The sequence below is a fragment of the Oncorhynchus gorbuscha genome, linkage group LG07, assembly GCF_021184085.1.
Source record: "Oncorhynchus gorbuscha isolate QuinsamMale2020 ecotype Even-year linkage group LG07, OgorEven_v1.0, whole genome shotgun sequence".
Taxonomy (NCBI): Eukaryota; Metazoa; Chordata; class Actinopteri; order Salmoniformes; family Salmonidae; genus Oncorhynchus; species Oncorhynchus gorbuscha.
Genome location: NC_060179.1, coordinates 7,039,054 through 7,057,765, shown reverse-complemented (window position 1 = coordinate 7,057,765; position 18,712 = coordinate 7,039,054). Strand labels below are relative to the sequence as shown.

The following is an 18,712-nucleotide window of genomic DNA, read 5'->3' as shown; positions in this document are numbered from 1 at the left end:
GTGTGTGTGTGTGTGTGTGTGTGTGTGTGTGTGTGTGTGTGTGTGTGTCATCACAGATTTGACAAGATGTGTGTGTGTGTGTCATCACAGATTTGACAAGATGTGTGTGTGTGTGTCATCACAGATTTGACAAGATGTGTGTGTGTGTTTCATCACAGATTTGACAAGATGTGTGTGTGTGTTTCATCACAGATTTGACAAGGTGTGTGTGTGTTTCATCACAGATTTGACAAGGTGTGTGTGTGTGTTTCATCACAGATTTGACAAGGTGTGTGTGTGTGTTTCATCACAGACTTGACCAGGTTTCTGTGTGTTTCATCACAGACTTTACCAGGTTTCTGTGTGTTTTAGGACGGTGTCCACACTCCATGCCCTGGTAGTGGGGTTCTTTTGCCTCTACATCCTGCTGTTTGACGACGCCGTCAATGCAGACCCCGTCTGGTGAGGATCCTGTTACTGTCTGTTATATAGGACCCTGTTACTGTATGTTATATAGGATCCTGTTACTGTCTGTTATATAGGACCCTGTTGCCCTGTTACTATATGTTATATAGGACCCTGTTGCCCTGTTACTATATGTTATATAGGACCCTGTTACTGTCTGTTATATAGGACCCTGTTGCTGTCTGTTATATAGGACCCTGTTGCCCTGTTACTATATGTTATATAGGACCCTGTTACTGTCTGTTATATAGGACCCTGTTACTGTCTGTTATATAGGACCCTGTTACTGTCTGTTATATAGGACCCAGTTACTGTCTGTTATATAGGACCCTGTTACTGTCTGTTATATAGGACCCTGTTACTGTCTGTTATATAGGACCCTGTTACTGTCTGTTATATAGGACCCTGTTACTGTATGTTATATAGGACCCTGTTGTGATGTATTGAATGTTTATCCTGTCTTCTGCCAACAGGGGAGATCCCACACTTGTGAAGATAAATGTTGGCATGACAACAGGCTACCTCATATCTGGTAAGATCGGCACGGACACACTTTAGTCGCATACACACTTTCACCGTTCCACCAGGCTGTCTTTCACCGTTCCACCAGGCTGTCTTTCACCGTTCCACCAGGCTGTCTCTCACCGTTCCACCAGGCTGTCTTTCATCGTTCCACCAGGCTGTCTTTCACCGTTCCACCAGGCTGTCTTTCATCGTTCCACCAGGCTGTCTTTCATCGTTCCACCAGGCTGTCTTTCACCGTTCATACAGGCTGTCTTTCACCGTTCATACAGGCTGTCTCTCACCGTTCCACCAGGCTGTCTTTCACCATTCCTACAGGCTGTCTTTCATCATTCCTACAGGCTGTCTTTCACCGTTCCTACAGGCTGTCTTTCACCATTCCTACAGGCTGTCTTTCACCGTTCCTACAGGCTGTCTCTCACCGTTCCACCAGGCTGTCTTTCACCATTCCACCAGGCTGTCTTTCATCGTTCCACCAGGCTGTCTTTCATCGTTCCACCAGGCTGTCTTTCACAGTTCCTACAGGCTGTCTTTCACCATTCCTACAGGCTGTCTTTCACCGTTCCTACAGGCTGTCTTTCACAGTTCCTACAGGCTGTCTTTCATCATTCCTTGTTCACTACATGCTTAGTCACTTTAACCAGACCTACATGTACATACTACCTCAATCAGCCTGACTAACAGGTGTGTGTTTATAGCCTTGCTACTGTTATTTTCAAACGTCTTTTTACTGTTGTTTTATTTCTTTACTTACCCACACACACACACACACACACACACACACACACACACACACACACACACACACACACACACACACACACACACACACACACACACACACACACACACACACACACACACACACACACACACACACACACACACACACACACACACACACACACACACACTTTCTTTTCTCTCTTTCTCCCCGCACCATTGGTTAGAACCTCTAAGTAAGCATTTCACTGTAAGGTCTACACCTGTTGTATTCGGCGCACGTGACTAATAGACTTTGATTTGATTTACCAGGCTTTCTATCGTTGTTCCTCGTTCATTACAGGTCATCCTCGACCATCTTTAGCCACACTTCGCCGACGTTGGGTATCGGCATCGGGAACATCGGCTATTTCCTTTTAGACTGTAAAAATGTTTTGTTTTATAGTTTCATTTCTGAACCTTTTTGTTCACCTGCTGCAACATGATCTCAGTTAACTCCCGTGTTGCTCTTTCCCTTTGTGTTCCAGATCTGCTGATAATATTTTACTATTGGAAGGCGATAGGCGACAAGTTCTTTGTAGTGCATCACCTGGCTGCACTGTATGCTTACTACTATGTACTGGTGAGTTCCCTGTTGTCCAATAGCAGAACATGCAGGCATGATGGGAAAGATACAGCTAAAGGTGAACAGCTGTGTGACGGTGAGGGCAGGGAGGGTGAGTGATTCTGAACGCAGGGAGGGTGAGTGATGCTGAACGCAGGGCAGGGAGGGTGAGTGATGCTGAACGTAGGGAGGGTGAGTGATACTGAACGCAGGGCATGGAGGGTGAGTGATGCTGAACACAGGGAGGGTGAGTCATGCTGAACGCAGGGAGGGTGAGTGATGCTGAACGCAGGGCAGGGAGGGTGAGTGATGCTGAACGCAGGGCAGGGAGGGTGAGTGTTGCTGAACGCAGGGCAGGGAGGGTGAATGATGCTGAACGCAGGGAGGGTGAGTGATGCTGAACGCAGGGAGGGTGAGTGATGCTGAACGCAGGGAGGATGTGTGATGCTGAACACAGGGCAGGGAGGGTGTGTGATGCTGAACACAGGGCAGGGAGGGTGTGTGATGCTGAACACAGGGCAGGGAGGGTGTGTGATGCTGAACACAGGGCAGGGAGGGTGTGTGATGCTGAACACAGGGCAGGGAGGGTGAGTGATGCTGAACACAGAGCAGGGAGGGTGAGTGATGCTGAACACAGGGCAGGGAGGGTGTGTGATGCTGACTAACTAACACAGCTTTGCTCCTGTTAGCTCCGCTAGGTCTCTACTAGTGAGAACATGTGATGTTAACCTACTGTTAGCTCCGCTAGGTCTCTACTAGTGAGAACGTGATGTTAACCTCCTGTTAGCGCCGCTAGGTCTCTACTAGTGAGAACGTGATGTTAACCTACTGTTAGCGCCGCTAGGTCTCTACTAGTGAGAACATGATGTTAACCTACTGTTAGCGCCGCTAGGTCTCTACTAGTGAGAACGTGATGTTAACCTACTGTTAGCTCCGCTAGGGCTCTACTAGTGAGAACATGATGTTAACCTACTGTTAGCGCCGCTAGGTCTCTACTAGTGAGAACATGTGATGTTAACCTACTGTTAGCTCCGCTAGTGAGAACATGATGTTAACCTACTGTTAGCTCCGCTAGGTCTCTACTAGTGAGAACGTGATGTTAACCTACTGTTAGCGCCGCTAGGTCTCTACTAGTGAGAACATGTGATGTTAACCTACTGTTAGCTCCGCTAGGTCTCTACTAGTGAGAACGTGATGTTAACCTACTGTTAGCTCCGCTAGTGAGAACATGTGATGTTAACCTACTGTTAGCTCCGCTAGGTCTCTACTAGTGAGAACGTGATGTTAACCTACTGTTAGCTCCGCTAGGTCTCTACTAGTGAGTACGTGATGTTAACCTACTGTTAGCTCCGCTAGGTCTCTACTAGTGAGAACGTGATGTTAACCTACTGTTAGCTCCGCTAGTGAGAACATGTGATGTTAACCTACTGTTAGCTCCGCTAGGTCTCTACTAGTGAGAACATGTGATGTTAACCTACTGTTAGCTCCGCTAGGTCTCTACTAGTGAGAACATGTGATGTTAACCTACTGTTAGCTCCGCTAGGTCTCTACTAGTGAGAACATGTGATGTTAACCTACTGGCACTAGTTTTACATGATCTTCTAAGTGCCTCTAATTAGCTAGTCCTCAGCTGTTGAAAAGAAGAGCAGGAAATCAGTTACATTAGTATGAGGTCAAACTCTACTGTAGGCTTGGATTTAGGATTCTGTGTTCACTCACACAAATTAGATGTTTTGTTGTCCAGTTTTTGGGGGAGTTGCTTGTTGACTGTCTCTTGTTATGACAAGGGTTGTGGTTACAGTACGAGAAGTACGTGTTATTTTGTGTAGAGGATGATCGTTAGCGATTTTAGTTTGGATTGAAAGAATATTTGATAGGTTTGATATCGTTGAGTATCAGGTATGACCATGTTTCATCAGCACTGTCTTGTCAAGCAACTTGTCTCATTTGACTGGACAGTGACACAGAAGCTGGTTATTACCACTATAACAACTAGTTATAATGCTGAAACAGCTGGTTATAACCACTATAACAGCTGGTTATAACCACTATAACAGCTGGTTATAACCACTATAACAACTGGTTATAACCACTATAACAACTAGTTATAATGCTGAAACAGCTGGTTATAACCACTATAACAGCTGGTTATAACCACTAGTTATAACCACTATAACAGCTGGTTATAACCACTATAACAACTGGTTATAACCACTATAACAACTAGTTATAATGCTGAAACAGCTAGTTATAACCACTTTAACAGCTGGTTATAACCACTATAACCACTAGTTATAATGCTGAAACAGATTGTATGCTGGTTAAAACCACTATAACAACTAGTTATAATGCTGTAACAGGTTGTATGCTGGTTAAAACCACTATAACCACTAGTTATAATGCTGAAACAGGATGTATACTGGTTAAAGCCACTATACCAACTAGTTATAATGCTGAAACAGGTTGTATGCTGGTTAAAACCACTATAACAGCTGGTTATAACCACTATAACAGCTGGTTATAACCACTATAACAGCTGGTTATAACCACTATAACAACTAGTTATAATGCTGAAACAGCTGGTTATAACCACTATAACAGCTGGTTATAACCACTATAACAGCTGGTTATAACCACTATAACAACTGGTTATAACCACTATAACAACTAGTTATAATGCTGAAACAGCTGGTTATAACCACTATAACAACTAGTTATAACCACTATAACAACTAGTTATAATGCTGAAACAGCTAGTTATAACCACTTTAACAGCTGGTTATAACCACTATAACCACTAGTTATAATGCTGAAACAGATTGTATGCTGGTTAAAACCACTATAACAACTAGTTATAATGCTGTAACAGGTTGTATGCTGGTTAAAACCACTATAACCACTAGTTATAATGCTGAAACAGGTTGTATACTGGTTAAAGACACTATAACAACTAGTTATAATGCTGAAACAGGTTGTATGCTGGTTTAAACCACTATAACAGCTGGTTATAACCACTATAACCACTAGTTATAATGCTGAAACAGGTTGTATACTGGTTAAAGCCACTATAACCACTAGTTATAATGCTGAAACAGGTTTTGAGCCCAGTCATCCAGGTCACTGCTGTTCACCCTTGGTCTGTCGTCTTCCTGGTCACCTGGTTCTATAGCTCAGGATTGTGGCTATGGTGACAGTGTTGGTGTTTTTTTGCATGGAATGCTTAGTGATGGTTAGTGGCCGACACCCTCGTTGCCTTTCCCTTCGTCATCACCTTCCCATTTAAAGGTCCTGCTTTTCTTTCACTGACTCAGCCTTATATGGAGCTGGACTGAGCTGAGCTGTGCATGCCTCCATTATCTCCTGGCTTTCCCAGGTCTTAACAGTACTGTGTGTGCATGCCTCCATTATCTCCTGGCTTTCCCAGGTCTTAACAGTACTGTGTGTGCATTCCAAAACAACTTACTTCCTACTGTTCTGTCTCCTTTCTCTCACACTCTACACCCCACTATTTCCACAGTTTCTTCTCACTTGTCTGTTGTGGCAAAGGGCCCTTGAAAACAACTTAAATGTTAATGATACCACTTTGCCTTGTATGATGCTGAAATGCATCTCATCTATGAATGTGTGCTCACTGTAATGCCCCATAATAGCTCTGTGAGGGCTCGCCTACTTAACTTCAAGCATCTCTGTTTGAATTTTTTTTAAACCTTTTTATGTAACTAGGCAAGTCAGTTGAGACCAAATTCTTATTTTTAATGACGGCCTAGGAACAGTGGGTTAACTGCCTGTTCAGGGGCAGAATGACAGATTTGTACCTTGTCAGCTCGGGGATTTGATATAGCAACCTTTCGGTTACTGGCCCAACGCTCTAACCACTAGGCTACCTGCCGCCTCTACACTCTAACCACTAGGCTACCTGCCGCCTCTACACTCTAACCACTAGGCTACCTGCCGCCTCTACACTCTAACCACTAGGCTACCCTGCCACCTCTACACTCTAACCACTAGGCTACCTGCCACCTCTACACTCTAACCACTAGGCTACCTGCCACCTCTACACTATAACCACTAGGCTACCCTGCCACCTCTACGCTCTAACCACTAGGCTACCTGCAACCTCTACACTCTAACCACTAGGCTACCCTGCCACCTCTACACTCTAACCACTAGGCTACCCTGCCGCCTCTACACTCTAACCACTAGGCTACCCTGCCGCCTCTACACTCTAACCACTAGGCTACCTGCCGCCTCTACACTCTAACCACTAGGCTACCTGCCGCCTCTACACTCTAACCACTAGGCTACCTGCCGCCTCTACACTCTAACCACTAGGCTACCTGCCACCTCTACACTCTAACCACTAGGCTACCTACCTCCTCTACACTCTAACCACTAGGCTACCTGCCACCTCTACACTCTAACCACTAGGCTACCTGCCACCTCTACACTCTAACCACTAGGCTACCTACCTCCTCTACACTCTAACCACTAGGCTACCTGCCACCTCTACACTCTAACCACTAGGCTCATCAATAAGGCAAAGATCAGGCCGTGATTCATGCCAACCCAAATCCTTAAACGTTTTTACAATAATTATCCCTTAGCATTGTATGTGAATTGTAATCCTACCCGACTGGATTAAACGAATACACTTGAAGTACCATAATGTACAGTATATGCATTGCATAAGCTACCCTATCGGAGGTGCAATGCATTCCGATGTAAATGTATTTTTTTTTAAAACCTTTCTCTCTAGAGACAGAAAGTCCATTATGTTAAAACAACGGAGCAAAATGAATGGTGTTGTTGAAGCAATACTTCTACTTCGTAAGATAATTGACCATGTGGTTAAATTGTCTTGCTGCTACAACTGACAGGCGATCAGAAGGACAGACGTGGTTAAGGCCGTACTGTCACTGGACATTCATGACTGCTTAGTCAACATGAAGAACTTCATCAACATAAAAATTAACTATCATCACACTTAATTCATAACTTACTAATTGATTGACTTACTTTTTTGTGTGATTTAAAATCAGAATTTTATCAAAGCTGGTATATGTGAGTATGTTTTTATTTTACCTTTATTTAACTAGGCAAGTCAGTTAAGAACACATTCTTATTTTCAATGACGGCCTGGGAACAGTGGGTTAACTGCCTGTTCAGGGGCAGAACGACAGATTTGTACCTTGTCAGCTCAGGGGTTTGAACTTGCAACCTTCCGGTTACTAGTCCAACGCTCTAACCACTAGGCTACCCTGCTACCCCATGTAGTTAATTTGGTGACATATTGTTAGATAAACCAGCTGTTCTATTGTAGATTGTGTTCTGTTATTGTGCTATACTAGATCAATGGAAAAACAATAAGGCTATACTACAGAACGTGTGGTAAAATAGCTTGCTAATCAAGCAAATGAATTCATAGGCTAATATTTGATTGCTGTTTGAGTTCAAGAACTCATGCTAAACTATCAACGTTGTTGTTACTTCTTTTTGTTGCTTGTAACTATAGTTACACTTTCTCTCCCCCCCCTCCCCTAATCTGTCTGTCTATCTTTATCCTTTGCTAATATGATTTCTTAAAATAATTTAGGCCCACAATTACCAGCAAAACATTCAAGCAAAAAAAAAAAAGCCGACCAAATTCAAATGAGGTTTTGTAGGATGTAAAACGGGCTGACCAGGGCTGACTCGTCTGGACTGAATCCTTCCTGTCTTGTCTGCTACACTGACCTATCTGTCCAGTATCAGTATGGACTTACCAGTATCTAGAGGTATTAGCATAGAGATGCTGGGGAAAGTTCATATCCACTCTGGTATAGACTTGAAGCAAATGCATTGTGTCCTGACACGTTCATATCTTGAGAGTGAGTACATGCCATTTATGAACTTTTGTTAAAAGGTAAGTTTCCCCCTTTGGAGTGTCCTATTCGGATAATCGTAGCCTGTGTTAGGCCTGAAATAAATAACATATGAGAGAGAGAGAGAGAGAGAGACCCTTAACTGCTCCTCATGTGAAGGTTTTAATGGCCCAGAGGTCTGCTACAGTACCGTCCTATAACCGCATGGCTCTTATACAGAGCATTTGGAAAGTATTCAGACCCCTTGACATTTCTCACATTCTGTTACATTACAGCTTTATTCTAAAATGGATTAAGTAAAAATAAAATCGTCATCAATCTACACACAATACCCCATAATGACAAACCAAAAACCGGTTTTTAGAAATTTCTGAAAAACCTGAGGTATCACATTTAAAGTATTCAGACCCTTTACTCAGTACTTTGTTGAAGTTAGTTACAGCCTTGAGTCTTCTTGGGTATGACGCTACAAGCTTGGCACACCTGTATTTGGGGAGTTTCTCACATTCTTCTCTGCAGATCCTCTCAAGCTCTGTCAGGTTGGATTGGGAGCGTCGCTGCACAGCTACTTTTAGGTCTGTCCAGAGGTGTTTGATCGGGTTCAAGTCCGGGCTCAGGCTGGGGCCCTCAAAGACATTCAGAGACTTGTCCCGAAGCCACTACTGCGTTGTCTCGGCTGGAAGTCGTTGTCCTGCTGGAAGGTGAACCTTCATCCCAGTCTGAGGTCCTGAACACTCAGGAGCAGGTTTTCATCAATAATCTCTCTGTACTTTGCTCCATTCATCTTTCCCTCGATCCTGACTAGTCTCCAAGTCCCTGCCGCGGAAAAACATCCCCACAGCATGATGCTGCCACCACCATGCTTCACCATGGGGATGGTGCCAGGTTTCTTCTAGACGTGACATTTGGCATTCAGGCCAAAAAGTTCAATCTTTGTTTCATCAGAGCAGAGAATCTTGTTTCCTTTAGGTGCCTTTTGGCAAACTACAAGTGGCCTGTCATGTGCCGTTTACTGAGGAGTGGCTTCCGTCTGGCCACTCTACCATAAAGGCCTGATTGGTGGAGTGCTGCAGATATGGTTGTCCCATCTCCACAGAGGAACTCTGGAGCTCTGTCAGAGTGACTATCGGGTTCTTGGTCGCTTCCCTGACCAAGGCCCTTCTCCCTTGATTGGTCAGTTTGGCCGGGCGGCCAGCTCTAGTCTTAGTGGTTCCAAACTTCTTTCATATAAGAATGATAGAGGCCCTGTGTTCTCGGTGACCTTCAACACTGCATAATTGTTTTGGTAACTTCACCCAGATCTGTGCCTTGACACAATCCTGTCTCGGAGCTCTACGAACAATTCCTTCGACCCCATGGCTAGGTTTTTGCTCTGACGTGCACTGTCAACTGTGTGACCTTATACAGTATATACAAGTGTGTGCCTTTACGAATCATGTCCAATCAATTGAATTTACCACAGGTGGACTCCAATCAAGTTGTAGAAACATCTCAAGGATGATCAATGGAAACAAGATGCACCTGAGCTCAATTTCGAGTCTCATAGCAAAGGGTCTGAATACTTATGTAAATAAGGTATTTCTATTTTTTATTTTGTATACATTTGCAAACATTTCTAAAACCTTGTTTTCGGCTTTGTCATTATGGGGTATTATGTGTAGATTGATGGGAGAAACAAAAATGTAACAATTTAATACATTTTAGAATGCAACGTAACAAAATGTGGGAAAAGTCAAAGGGGCTGAATACTTTCCGGATGCACTGTATGCATGGCTAATCACGGCTAATCACGGCTAATCACGGCTAATCATGGCTAATCATGGCTAATCACGGCTAATCACGGCTGATCACGGATAATCATGGCTAATCACGGCTTATCACGGATAATCATGGCTAATCATGGCTGATCACGGCTAATCATGGCTAATCACGGCTAATCACGGCTAATCACGGATAATCACGGATAATCATGGATAATCATGGCTAATCATGGAAAATCGCGGCTAATCATGGCTAATCATGGCTAATCACGGCTTATCACGGATAATCATGGCTAATCATGGCTGATCACGGCTAATCATGGCTAATCACGGCTAATCACGGATAATCACGGATAATCATGGCTAATCATGGCCAATCATGGAAAATTGCGGCTAATCATGGATAATCATTGCTAATCATTGCTAATCAAAGCTAATCATTGCTGATCATTGCTAATCATTGCTAATCATTGCTAATCATGGCTAATCATGGCTAAACATTGCACATTTGGCTAGTGGCTGAATGTCTACTCGTAAAATCCTGGCTGTATGCACACACTATGTTGTTAGCAGTGGTGCTATCCTAATCACTGTTTGTGTGAAGGGATTTTAATTTAGCTGTTTCACTTGCAAAACTCACACTTTTCAATGAGTGGCACCCTTTTTAACTTCCCGTGGTCTTTCGGGTACTGAAGCCTCATAGCTGTTCTCATAGCTGTTCTCATCTCAAATAGACCCTAAATCATATGACTGGGTTTATTAGGGTCTACTGGAGATGAAATAGAACAACAGATGAAATGGAACCTATAAATCCTTCAGAAGTTAGCTAAGTCTCCTGAGGGACGAGACGTTTTCTGTTTGATCTGAAAAATAGAAGAAGAGCCGACCTATATTCAGAAAGTGATTTCAATGATTTAATTTTAGATCTGAAAATGTCTCCTTAAATCTCAGTTTTTGGTTCAGCACTGACAGATCAAAATGTCTCTTCACCAAGATATCTGTAGCAGAGTTATAACCCTCACGTACGGTATGTAATACCAAGTCTGTTTGAGAGCACGTTTTCCCGCTTCTTATTGCCATTGGAAAATACAGTGCCTTGTATTCTCCCCCCCTTGAACTATGCACGCCCAATTTTTCAGTTTTTGATTTGTTAAAAAAGTTTGAAATATCCTATAAATGTCGTTCCACTTCATGATTGTGTCCCACTTGTTGTTGATTCTTCACAAAAAAATACAGTTTTATATCTTTATTTTTGAAGCCTGAAATGTGGCAAAAGGTCGCAAAGTTCAAGGGGGCCGAATACTTTCGCAAGGCACTGTACATTTATCTTTTGTACATTAATATTGAGTGATCCTGAAATGTACGTTTATACGCTGAAATGTTCAGTATGGTAAAAGTGAGATCTTAACTCGCCCCCCCCCCCCCCACCCGAATTAAAAAAATAAATATATATAATTATCACATGCCTTGTGTTCTTTTGTTGTTGACGATGAATGAATCTTTCTGGGCACAAATGGTGTGAAGGCCTCACTTGAACCATACTGATGTGATGGTCGACCAAATGAAAACATTTTGACTCCCTTTTCTTTCCTGTTTCATTGTTTCTTTCGGTTTTTCTTTTTACCTCGTTCTTCCAGGGACAAGGGATGTTGCCTTATTTTGCTAACTTCCGTCTGCTTGCAGAGTTCTCCACGCCGTGTGTGAACCAGCGGTATGTATAAGATGTATATAAACATATTTATTATGTGTATGGTAGGTACCACCCCACACTCTGAGGCCTGAACTTTCTATAAAAAAAAAAAACATTAAAAAAAAACAACATCTTTATCTAACTAAGTCAGTTTAGAGCAAATTCTTATTTACATTGGCGGTGTAACCCACTGTTTTCCGGTAGACCGTCAATGTAAATAAGAATTTGCTCTAAACTGACTTAGTTAGATAAAGATGTTTTTTTAACTGCCTTGTTCAGGGGCAGAACAACAGAGTTGTACCTTGTCAGCCAGGGGATTCGATGTGGACACCAAGGAACTTGAAACTCTCGACCCGCTCCACTACAGCCCCATTGATGTTAATGTGGGCCTGTTCGGCCCGCCTTTTCCTGTAGTCCACGATCGGGGCTGATTCGTGGGAAATACACACCACTACAGCTGTGTAGATTTACAGCGTATCTGAGTTCTGTTTTGCAGTTCTATTAAGTATTTATACCATTGGCAGATTTTATATGCACAAAAATAAGGTAATTTTGGTTTTGTACACAGTCATACCGTACGTGGTGTAGAAAAGCACAATCTTAGGGGAGTCAAAATGACCCCAAACATCCATATTGATTCAAAAATACTACACAATGATTTTGTATTTTATTAAGAACAAGTTGATTGACAAAGTCATGAACAATTGGAATAATTGAATAAACCATTTTTGGGCTATGATAAAAATAAAATAAAAACATGCCTTCGGTGTCAAAATGAGGCATGCTTGAGGGTTGATTTGTTTAGAGCCAAGTCCCATACACCCATGTTTACAATTTTCATATATTGATTTTACTGGGCATTTTTTATGTTCACACGTGTGAAAGATATGTTGTTTGAATCCTGTTAGGCCCAAAGTTAAACCTCAGTTTGCTCTTTCTTTACATTGTTGTTCTGACTGTTTCTTTACATTGTTGTTCTGACTGTTTCTTTACATCGTTGCTCTGACTGTGTCTTTCTTTACATCGTTGTTCTGACTGTGTCTTTCTTTACATTGTTGTTCTGACTGTTTCTTTACATTGTTGTTCTGACTGTTTCTTTACATTGTTGTTCTGACTGTGTCTTTACATCGTTGTTCTGACTGTGTCTTTACATCGTTGTTCTGACTGTGTCTTTACATCGTTGTTCTGACTGTGTCTTTACATTGTTGCTCTGACTGTTTCTTTACATTGTTGTTCTGACTGTGTCTTTCTTTACATTGTTGCTCTGACTGTTTCTTTACATTGTTGCTCTGACTGTTTCTTTACATTGTTGCTCTGACTGTTTCTTTACATTGTTGTTCTGACTGTGTCTTTCTTTACATTGTTGTTCTGACTGTGTCTTTACATTGTTGTTCTGACTGTTTCTTTACATTGTTGCTCTGACTGTTTCTTTACATTGTTGTTCTGACTGTTTCTTTACATTGTTGCTCTGACTGTTTCTTTACATCGTTGTTCTGACTGTTTCTTTACATTGTTATTCTGACTGTGTCTTTACATTGTTATTCTGACTGTTTCTTTACATTGTTATTCTGACTGTGTCTTTACATCGTTGTTCTGACTGTTTCTTTACATCGTTGTTCTGACTGTTTCTTTACATTGTTATTCTGACTGTTTCTTTACATTGTTATTCTGACTGTGTCTTTACATTGTTATTCTGACTGTTTCTTTACATTGTTATTCTGACTGTGTCTTTACATTGTTGTTCTGACTGTTTCTTTACATCGTTGTTCTGACTGTTTCTTTCTTTACATTGTTGTTCTGACTGTTTCTTTACATTGTTGCTCTGACTGTGTCTTTACATTGTTATTCTGACTGTGTCTTTACATTGTTATTCTGACTGTGTCTTTCTTTACATTGTTATTCTGACTGTTCTGACTGTTTCTTTACATTGTTGCTCTGACTGTGTCTTGCAGCTGGTTCTTTGAAGTGTTAGGTTACCCCAAGTCCTCCAAGCCCAACATCGCTAACGGGATGGCAATGGCCCTGGTCTTCTTCCTGGTTCGCATCGCCGTCATGCCCCTCTACTACAGCCGCATGTGGTCCGTGTACGGCACCGAAGCCTACTACCGCGTCCCGCCGGAAGGCCGCGTCGCCTGGATCATCTCCAGCGTCTCGCTGGATGTCATGAACGTCATGTGGATGCACAAGATCGCCCGCGGCTGCTACAAGGTCATGTGCTCGGCCCGACGGCACAACGTGGAGACACGAGAGAATGGAAAGACTGACTAAGAAGCAAAAAGGGGATGGCTGATGGAATGGCCAGGGGAAACCCATTGGACCATTGTCCCCCTTTTGTTTAGTGCACGATTGGATTAGTACCTGACTGTTTCAGGGTCAACTAACACACACCAAAAGCCAAGTCTCACACGGACTGAATTTTATGCTAGTTGACACAGCACATTTTTTTGCTTCCCTTTTGAGATTGGAGCATTGTGCTGGATGTGGACAAAGGGACAATAACTGGGGCAGTGGTTGGTGAACCTGTTAGCAACACTTTCTGTTCATGGCCAATTATTTTTCTGTGCATTTTATCACAAAACAGCATGTCTGGGATGACGTAAGTCAAACGTTTACTGCTTGTTCCAGACCATAGACTCAAGGTGTGATGCTCATGTGCTCCCCAAAGTAACGTCAAGCCCCTTACTTAATTTTGCTCTCTTTAATATTCTGCGTGTCTGAATCCCGTAGGTTATTGATTTACATTTTGAACAGAGGAATTAATTATTGTTCAAATGGTGAGTACAAATAAAATAACAGTTTTTGAAAAACAGTTTTTTGGGACACAACCAACCTAACTAACCCAACCAACCCAACCAACCTAACTTACCCAACCAACCTAACTTACCCAACCAACCTAACTTACCTAACTTACCCAACCAACCTAACTTACCCAACCAACCTAACTTACCCAACCAACCTAACTTACCCAACCAACCTAACTTACCCAACCAACCTAACTTACCCAACCAACCTAACTTACCCAACCAACCCAACCAACCTAACTTACCCAACCAACCTAACTTACCCAACCAACCTAACTTACCCAACCAACCTAACTTACCCAACCAACCTAACTTACCCAACCAACCTAACTTACCCAACCAACCTAACTAACCCAACCAACCCAACCAACCTAACTTACCCAACCAACCTAACTTACCCAACCAACCTAACTTACCCAACCAACCTAACTTACCCAACCAACCCAACCAACCTAACTTACCCAACCAACCCAACCAACCTAACTTACCCAACCAACCTAACTTACCCAACCAACCTAACTTACCCAACCAACCCAACCAACCTAACTTACCCAACCAACCTAACTTACCCAACCAACCTAACTTACCCAACCAACCCAACCAACCCAACCAACCTAACTTACCCAACCAACCCAACCAACCTAACTTACCCAACCAACCTAACTTACCCAACCAACCTAACTTACCCAACCAACCCAACCAACCTAACTTACCCAACCAACCTAACTTACCCAACCAACCTAACTTACCCAACCAACCCAACCAACCCAACCAACCTAACTTACCCAACCAACCCAACCAACCTAACTTACCCAACCAACCTAACTTACCTAACTTACCCAACCAACCCAACCAACCTAACTTACCCAACCAACCCAACCAACCTAACTTACCCAACCAACTTAACTTACCCAACCAACCCAACCAACCTAACTAACCCAACCAACCTAACTTACCCAACCAACCCAACCAACCTAACTTACCCAACCAACCCAACCAACCTAACTAACCCAACCAACCTAACTTACCCAACCAACCCAACCAACCTAACTTACCCAACCAACCCAACCAACCTAACTTACCTAACTTACCCAACCAACCTAACTTACCCAACCAACCCAACCAACTTAACTTACCCAACCAACCCAACCAACCTAACTTACCCAACCAACCCAACCAACCTAACTTACCCAACCCAACCAACCTAACTTACCCAACCAACCCAACCAACCTAACTTACCCAACCCAACCAACCAACCTAACTAACCCAACCAACCTAACTTACCCAACCAACCCAACCAACCTAACTTACCCAACCAACCCAACCAACCTAACTTACCCAACCAACCTAACTTACCTAACTTACCCAACCAACTTAACTTACCCAACCAACCCAAACAACCTAACCAACCCAACCAACCCAACCAACCCAACCAACCAAACTAACCCAATCAACACAAATAACCCAACCAACCATTTCAACCTAACTAACCCAACCAACCATTTCAACCTAACTAACCCAACCAACCATTTCAACCTAACTAACCTAACCAACCCAAATAACCCAACCATCCCAAATGGCCCAACCAACCCAGTCAACCTAACCAACCCAGTCAACCTACCTACCCAACCAACCAACCCAATCAACCTAACCAACCCAGTCAACCTACCTACCCAACCAACCCAATCAACCTAACCAACCCAGTCAACCTACCTACCCAACCAACCCAACCAACCCAACCAACCCAGTCAACCTACCTACCCAACCAACCAACCCAACCAACCTAACCAACCCAGTCAACCTAACTAACACAACCAACCAACCCAATCAACCTAACCAACCCAGTCAACCTAACTAACCCAACCAACCCAATCAACCTAACCAACCCAAACAACCTAACTAACCCAACCAACTCAATCAACCTAACCAACCCAAACAACCTAACTAACCCAACCAACTCAATCAACCTTACCAACACAAATAGCCCAACCAACCCAACAAACCCAACCAACTCAAATAACCCATGCAGCAAAAACCTATTGTTGTAATTGTGTCATTAAAAATCTGCTGTCTGTCTGCTGAGGAAGGGCATCTTCCTGTTTAAACCCAAACTGACCGTCTGTCAGAAGGCTGGATGGACATCTAGATAAATTAAACCTATATCCATGACGAGTGAGTTCAACTGAAAGAAACCTCTCAGGGAGACACTCTGATACAGAGACCGACCCCTGGCTCAAAGAAGACAGACCCCTGGCTCAAAGAAGACAGACCCCTGGCTCAAAGAAGACAGACCCCTGGCTCAAAGAAGACAGACCCCTGGCTCAAAGAATACAGACAGACCCCTGGCTCAAAGAAGACAGACCCCTGGCTCAAAGAAGACAGACAGACCCCTGGCTCAAAGAAGACAGACAGACCCCTGGCTCAAAGAAGACAGACAGACCCCTGGCTCAAAGAATACAGACAGACCCCTGGCTCAAAGAATACAGACAGACCCCTGGCTCAAAGAATACAGACAGACCCCTGGCTCAAAGAATACAGACAGACCCCTGGCTCAAAGAAAACAGACCGACCCCTGGCTCAAAGAAAACAGACCGACCCCTGGCTCAAAGAATACAGACAGACCCCTGGCTCAAAGAATACAGACCGACGGACCCCTGGCTCAACGACAGACACAGACCCCTTGTTCAAATGGAGTGAGGCCTCCTATGGGCCACTCACTCTCTGGGGAAAGTTGAAGGAGGGAAAAGGGGAAAGTTGAAGTAGAAAAGCATAAATGGATTCCTTACATTTGTCCAGCCGGGTTCTATTTAGGATGATTTTGGTTCTAAATATTCACGTTGATATTTTTGTTTTAATCGAAAATGGGACTGATGTGGGTACACTTTGCTGATTATGCCGTAGGATATGTCACGCTGCTTGCTTGTCTGACCAAAAAGATGGGGAAAGGGAAACTTTGAGAATGTGTGAGTTGAAGCGATGGGGAAATGGAAACTTTGAGAATGTGTGAGTTGAAGCGATGGGGAAAGGGAAACTTTGAGAATGTGTGAGTTGAAGCGATGGGGAAAGGGAAACTTTGAGAATGTGTGAGTTGAAGCGATGGGGAAAGGGAAACTTTGAGAATGTGTGAGTTGAAGCGATGGGGAAAGGGAAACTTTAGGAATGTGTGATTTGAAGCGATGGGGAAAGGGAAACTTTGAGAATGTGTGAGTTGAAGCGATGGGGAAAGGAAACTTTGAGAATGTGTGAGTGTGAGTTAGCGATGGGGAAAGGGAAACTTTGAGAATGTGTGAGTTGAAGCGATGGGGAAAGGGAAACTTTGAGAATGTGTGAGTTGAAGCGATGGGGAAAGGGAAACTTTGAGAATGTGTGAGTTGAAGCGATGTGGAAAGGGAAGCTTTGAGAATGTGTGAGTTGAAGCGATATGGAAATGGAAACTTTGAGTGTGTGAGTTGAAGCGATGTGGAAATGGAAACTTTGAGTGTGTGAGTTGAAGCGATGGGGAAATGGAAACTTTGAGAATGTGTGAGTTGAAGCGATGGGGAAAGGGAAACTTTGAGAATGTGTGAGTTGAAGCGATGGGGAAATGGAAACTTTGAGAATGTGTGAGTTGAAGCGATGGGGAAATGGAAACTTTGAGAATGTGTGAGTTGAAGCGATGTGGAAATGGAAACTTTGAGAATGTGTGAGTTGAAGCGATGTGGAAAGGGAAGCTTTGAGAATGTGTGAGTTGAAGCGATGGGGAAAGGGAAACTTTGAGAATGTGTGAGTTGAAGCGATGGGGAAAGGGAAACTTTGAGAATGTGTGAGTTGAAGCGATGGGGAAAGGGAAACTTTGAGAATGTGTGAGTTGAAGCGATGGGGAAAGGGAAACTTTGAGAATGTGTGAGTTGAAGCGATGGGGAAAGGGAAACTTTGAGAATGTGTGAGTTGAAGCGATGGGGAAAGGGAAACTTTGAGAATGTGTGAGTTGAAGCGATGGGGAAAGGGAAACTTTGAGAATGTGTGAGTTGAAGCGATGTGGAAAGGAAACTTTGAGAATGTGTGAGTTGAAGCGATGGGGAAAGGGAAACTTTGAGAATGTGTGAGTTGAAGCGATGGGGAAAGGGAAACTTTGAGAATGTGTGAGTTGAAGCGATGGGGAAAGGGAAACTTTGAGAATGTGTGAGTTGAAGCGATGGGGAAAGGGAAACTTTGAGAATGTGTGAGTTGAAGCGATGGGGAAAGGGAAACTTTGAGAATGTGTGAGTTGAAGCGATGTGGAAAGGGAAACTTTGAGAATGTGTGAGTTGAAGCGATGGGGAAAGGG

General features: G+C 43.2%; 1 protein-coding gene across 2 annotated transcripts in view; it reads left to right on the top strand.

Annotated features, from left to right (window-relative positions):
- The window catches only part of LOC124039091 (TLC domain-containing protein 4-B-like), a 41,759-nt gene extending 27,209 nt beyond the window's left edge, over positions 1–14,550 (top strand). For both annotated transcript variants that reach the window (XM_046354970.1, XM_046354971.1), the window contains exons 3-7: positions 352–441; positions 918–976; positions 2,217–2,311; positions 11,552–11,625; positions 13,557–14,550. In XM_046354970.1, the coding sequence (XP_046210926.1) occupies positions 352–441; positions 918–976; positions 2,217–2,311; positions 11,552–11,625; positions 13,557–13,872 (634 nt within the window). In that variant the 3' untranslated portion in view covers positions 13,873–14,550. The remainder of the gene's footprint in view (positions 1–351; positions 442–917; positions 977–2,216; positions 2,312–11,551; positions 11,626–13,556) is intronic.
- The last annotated feature ends 4,162 nt before the right edge of the window (positions 14,551–18,712 follow it).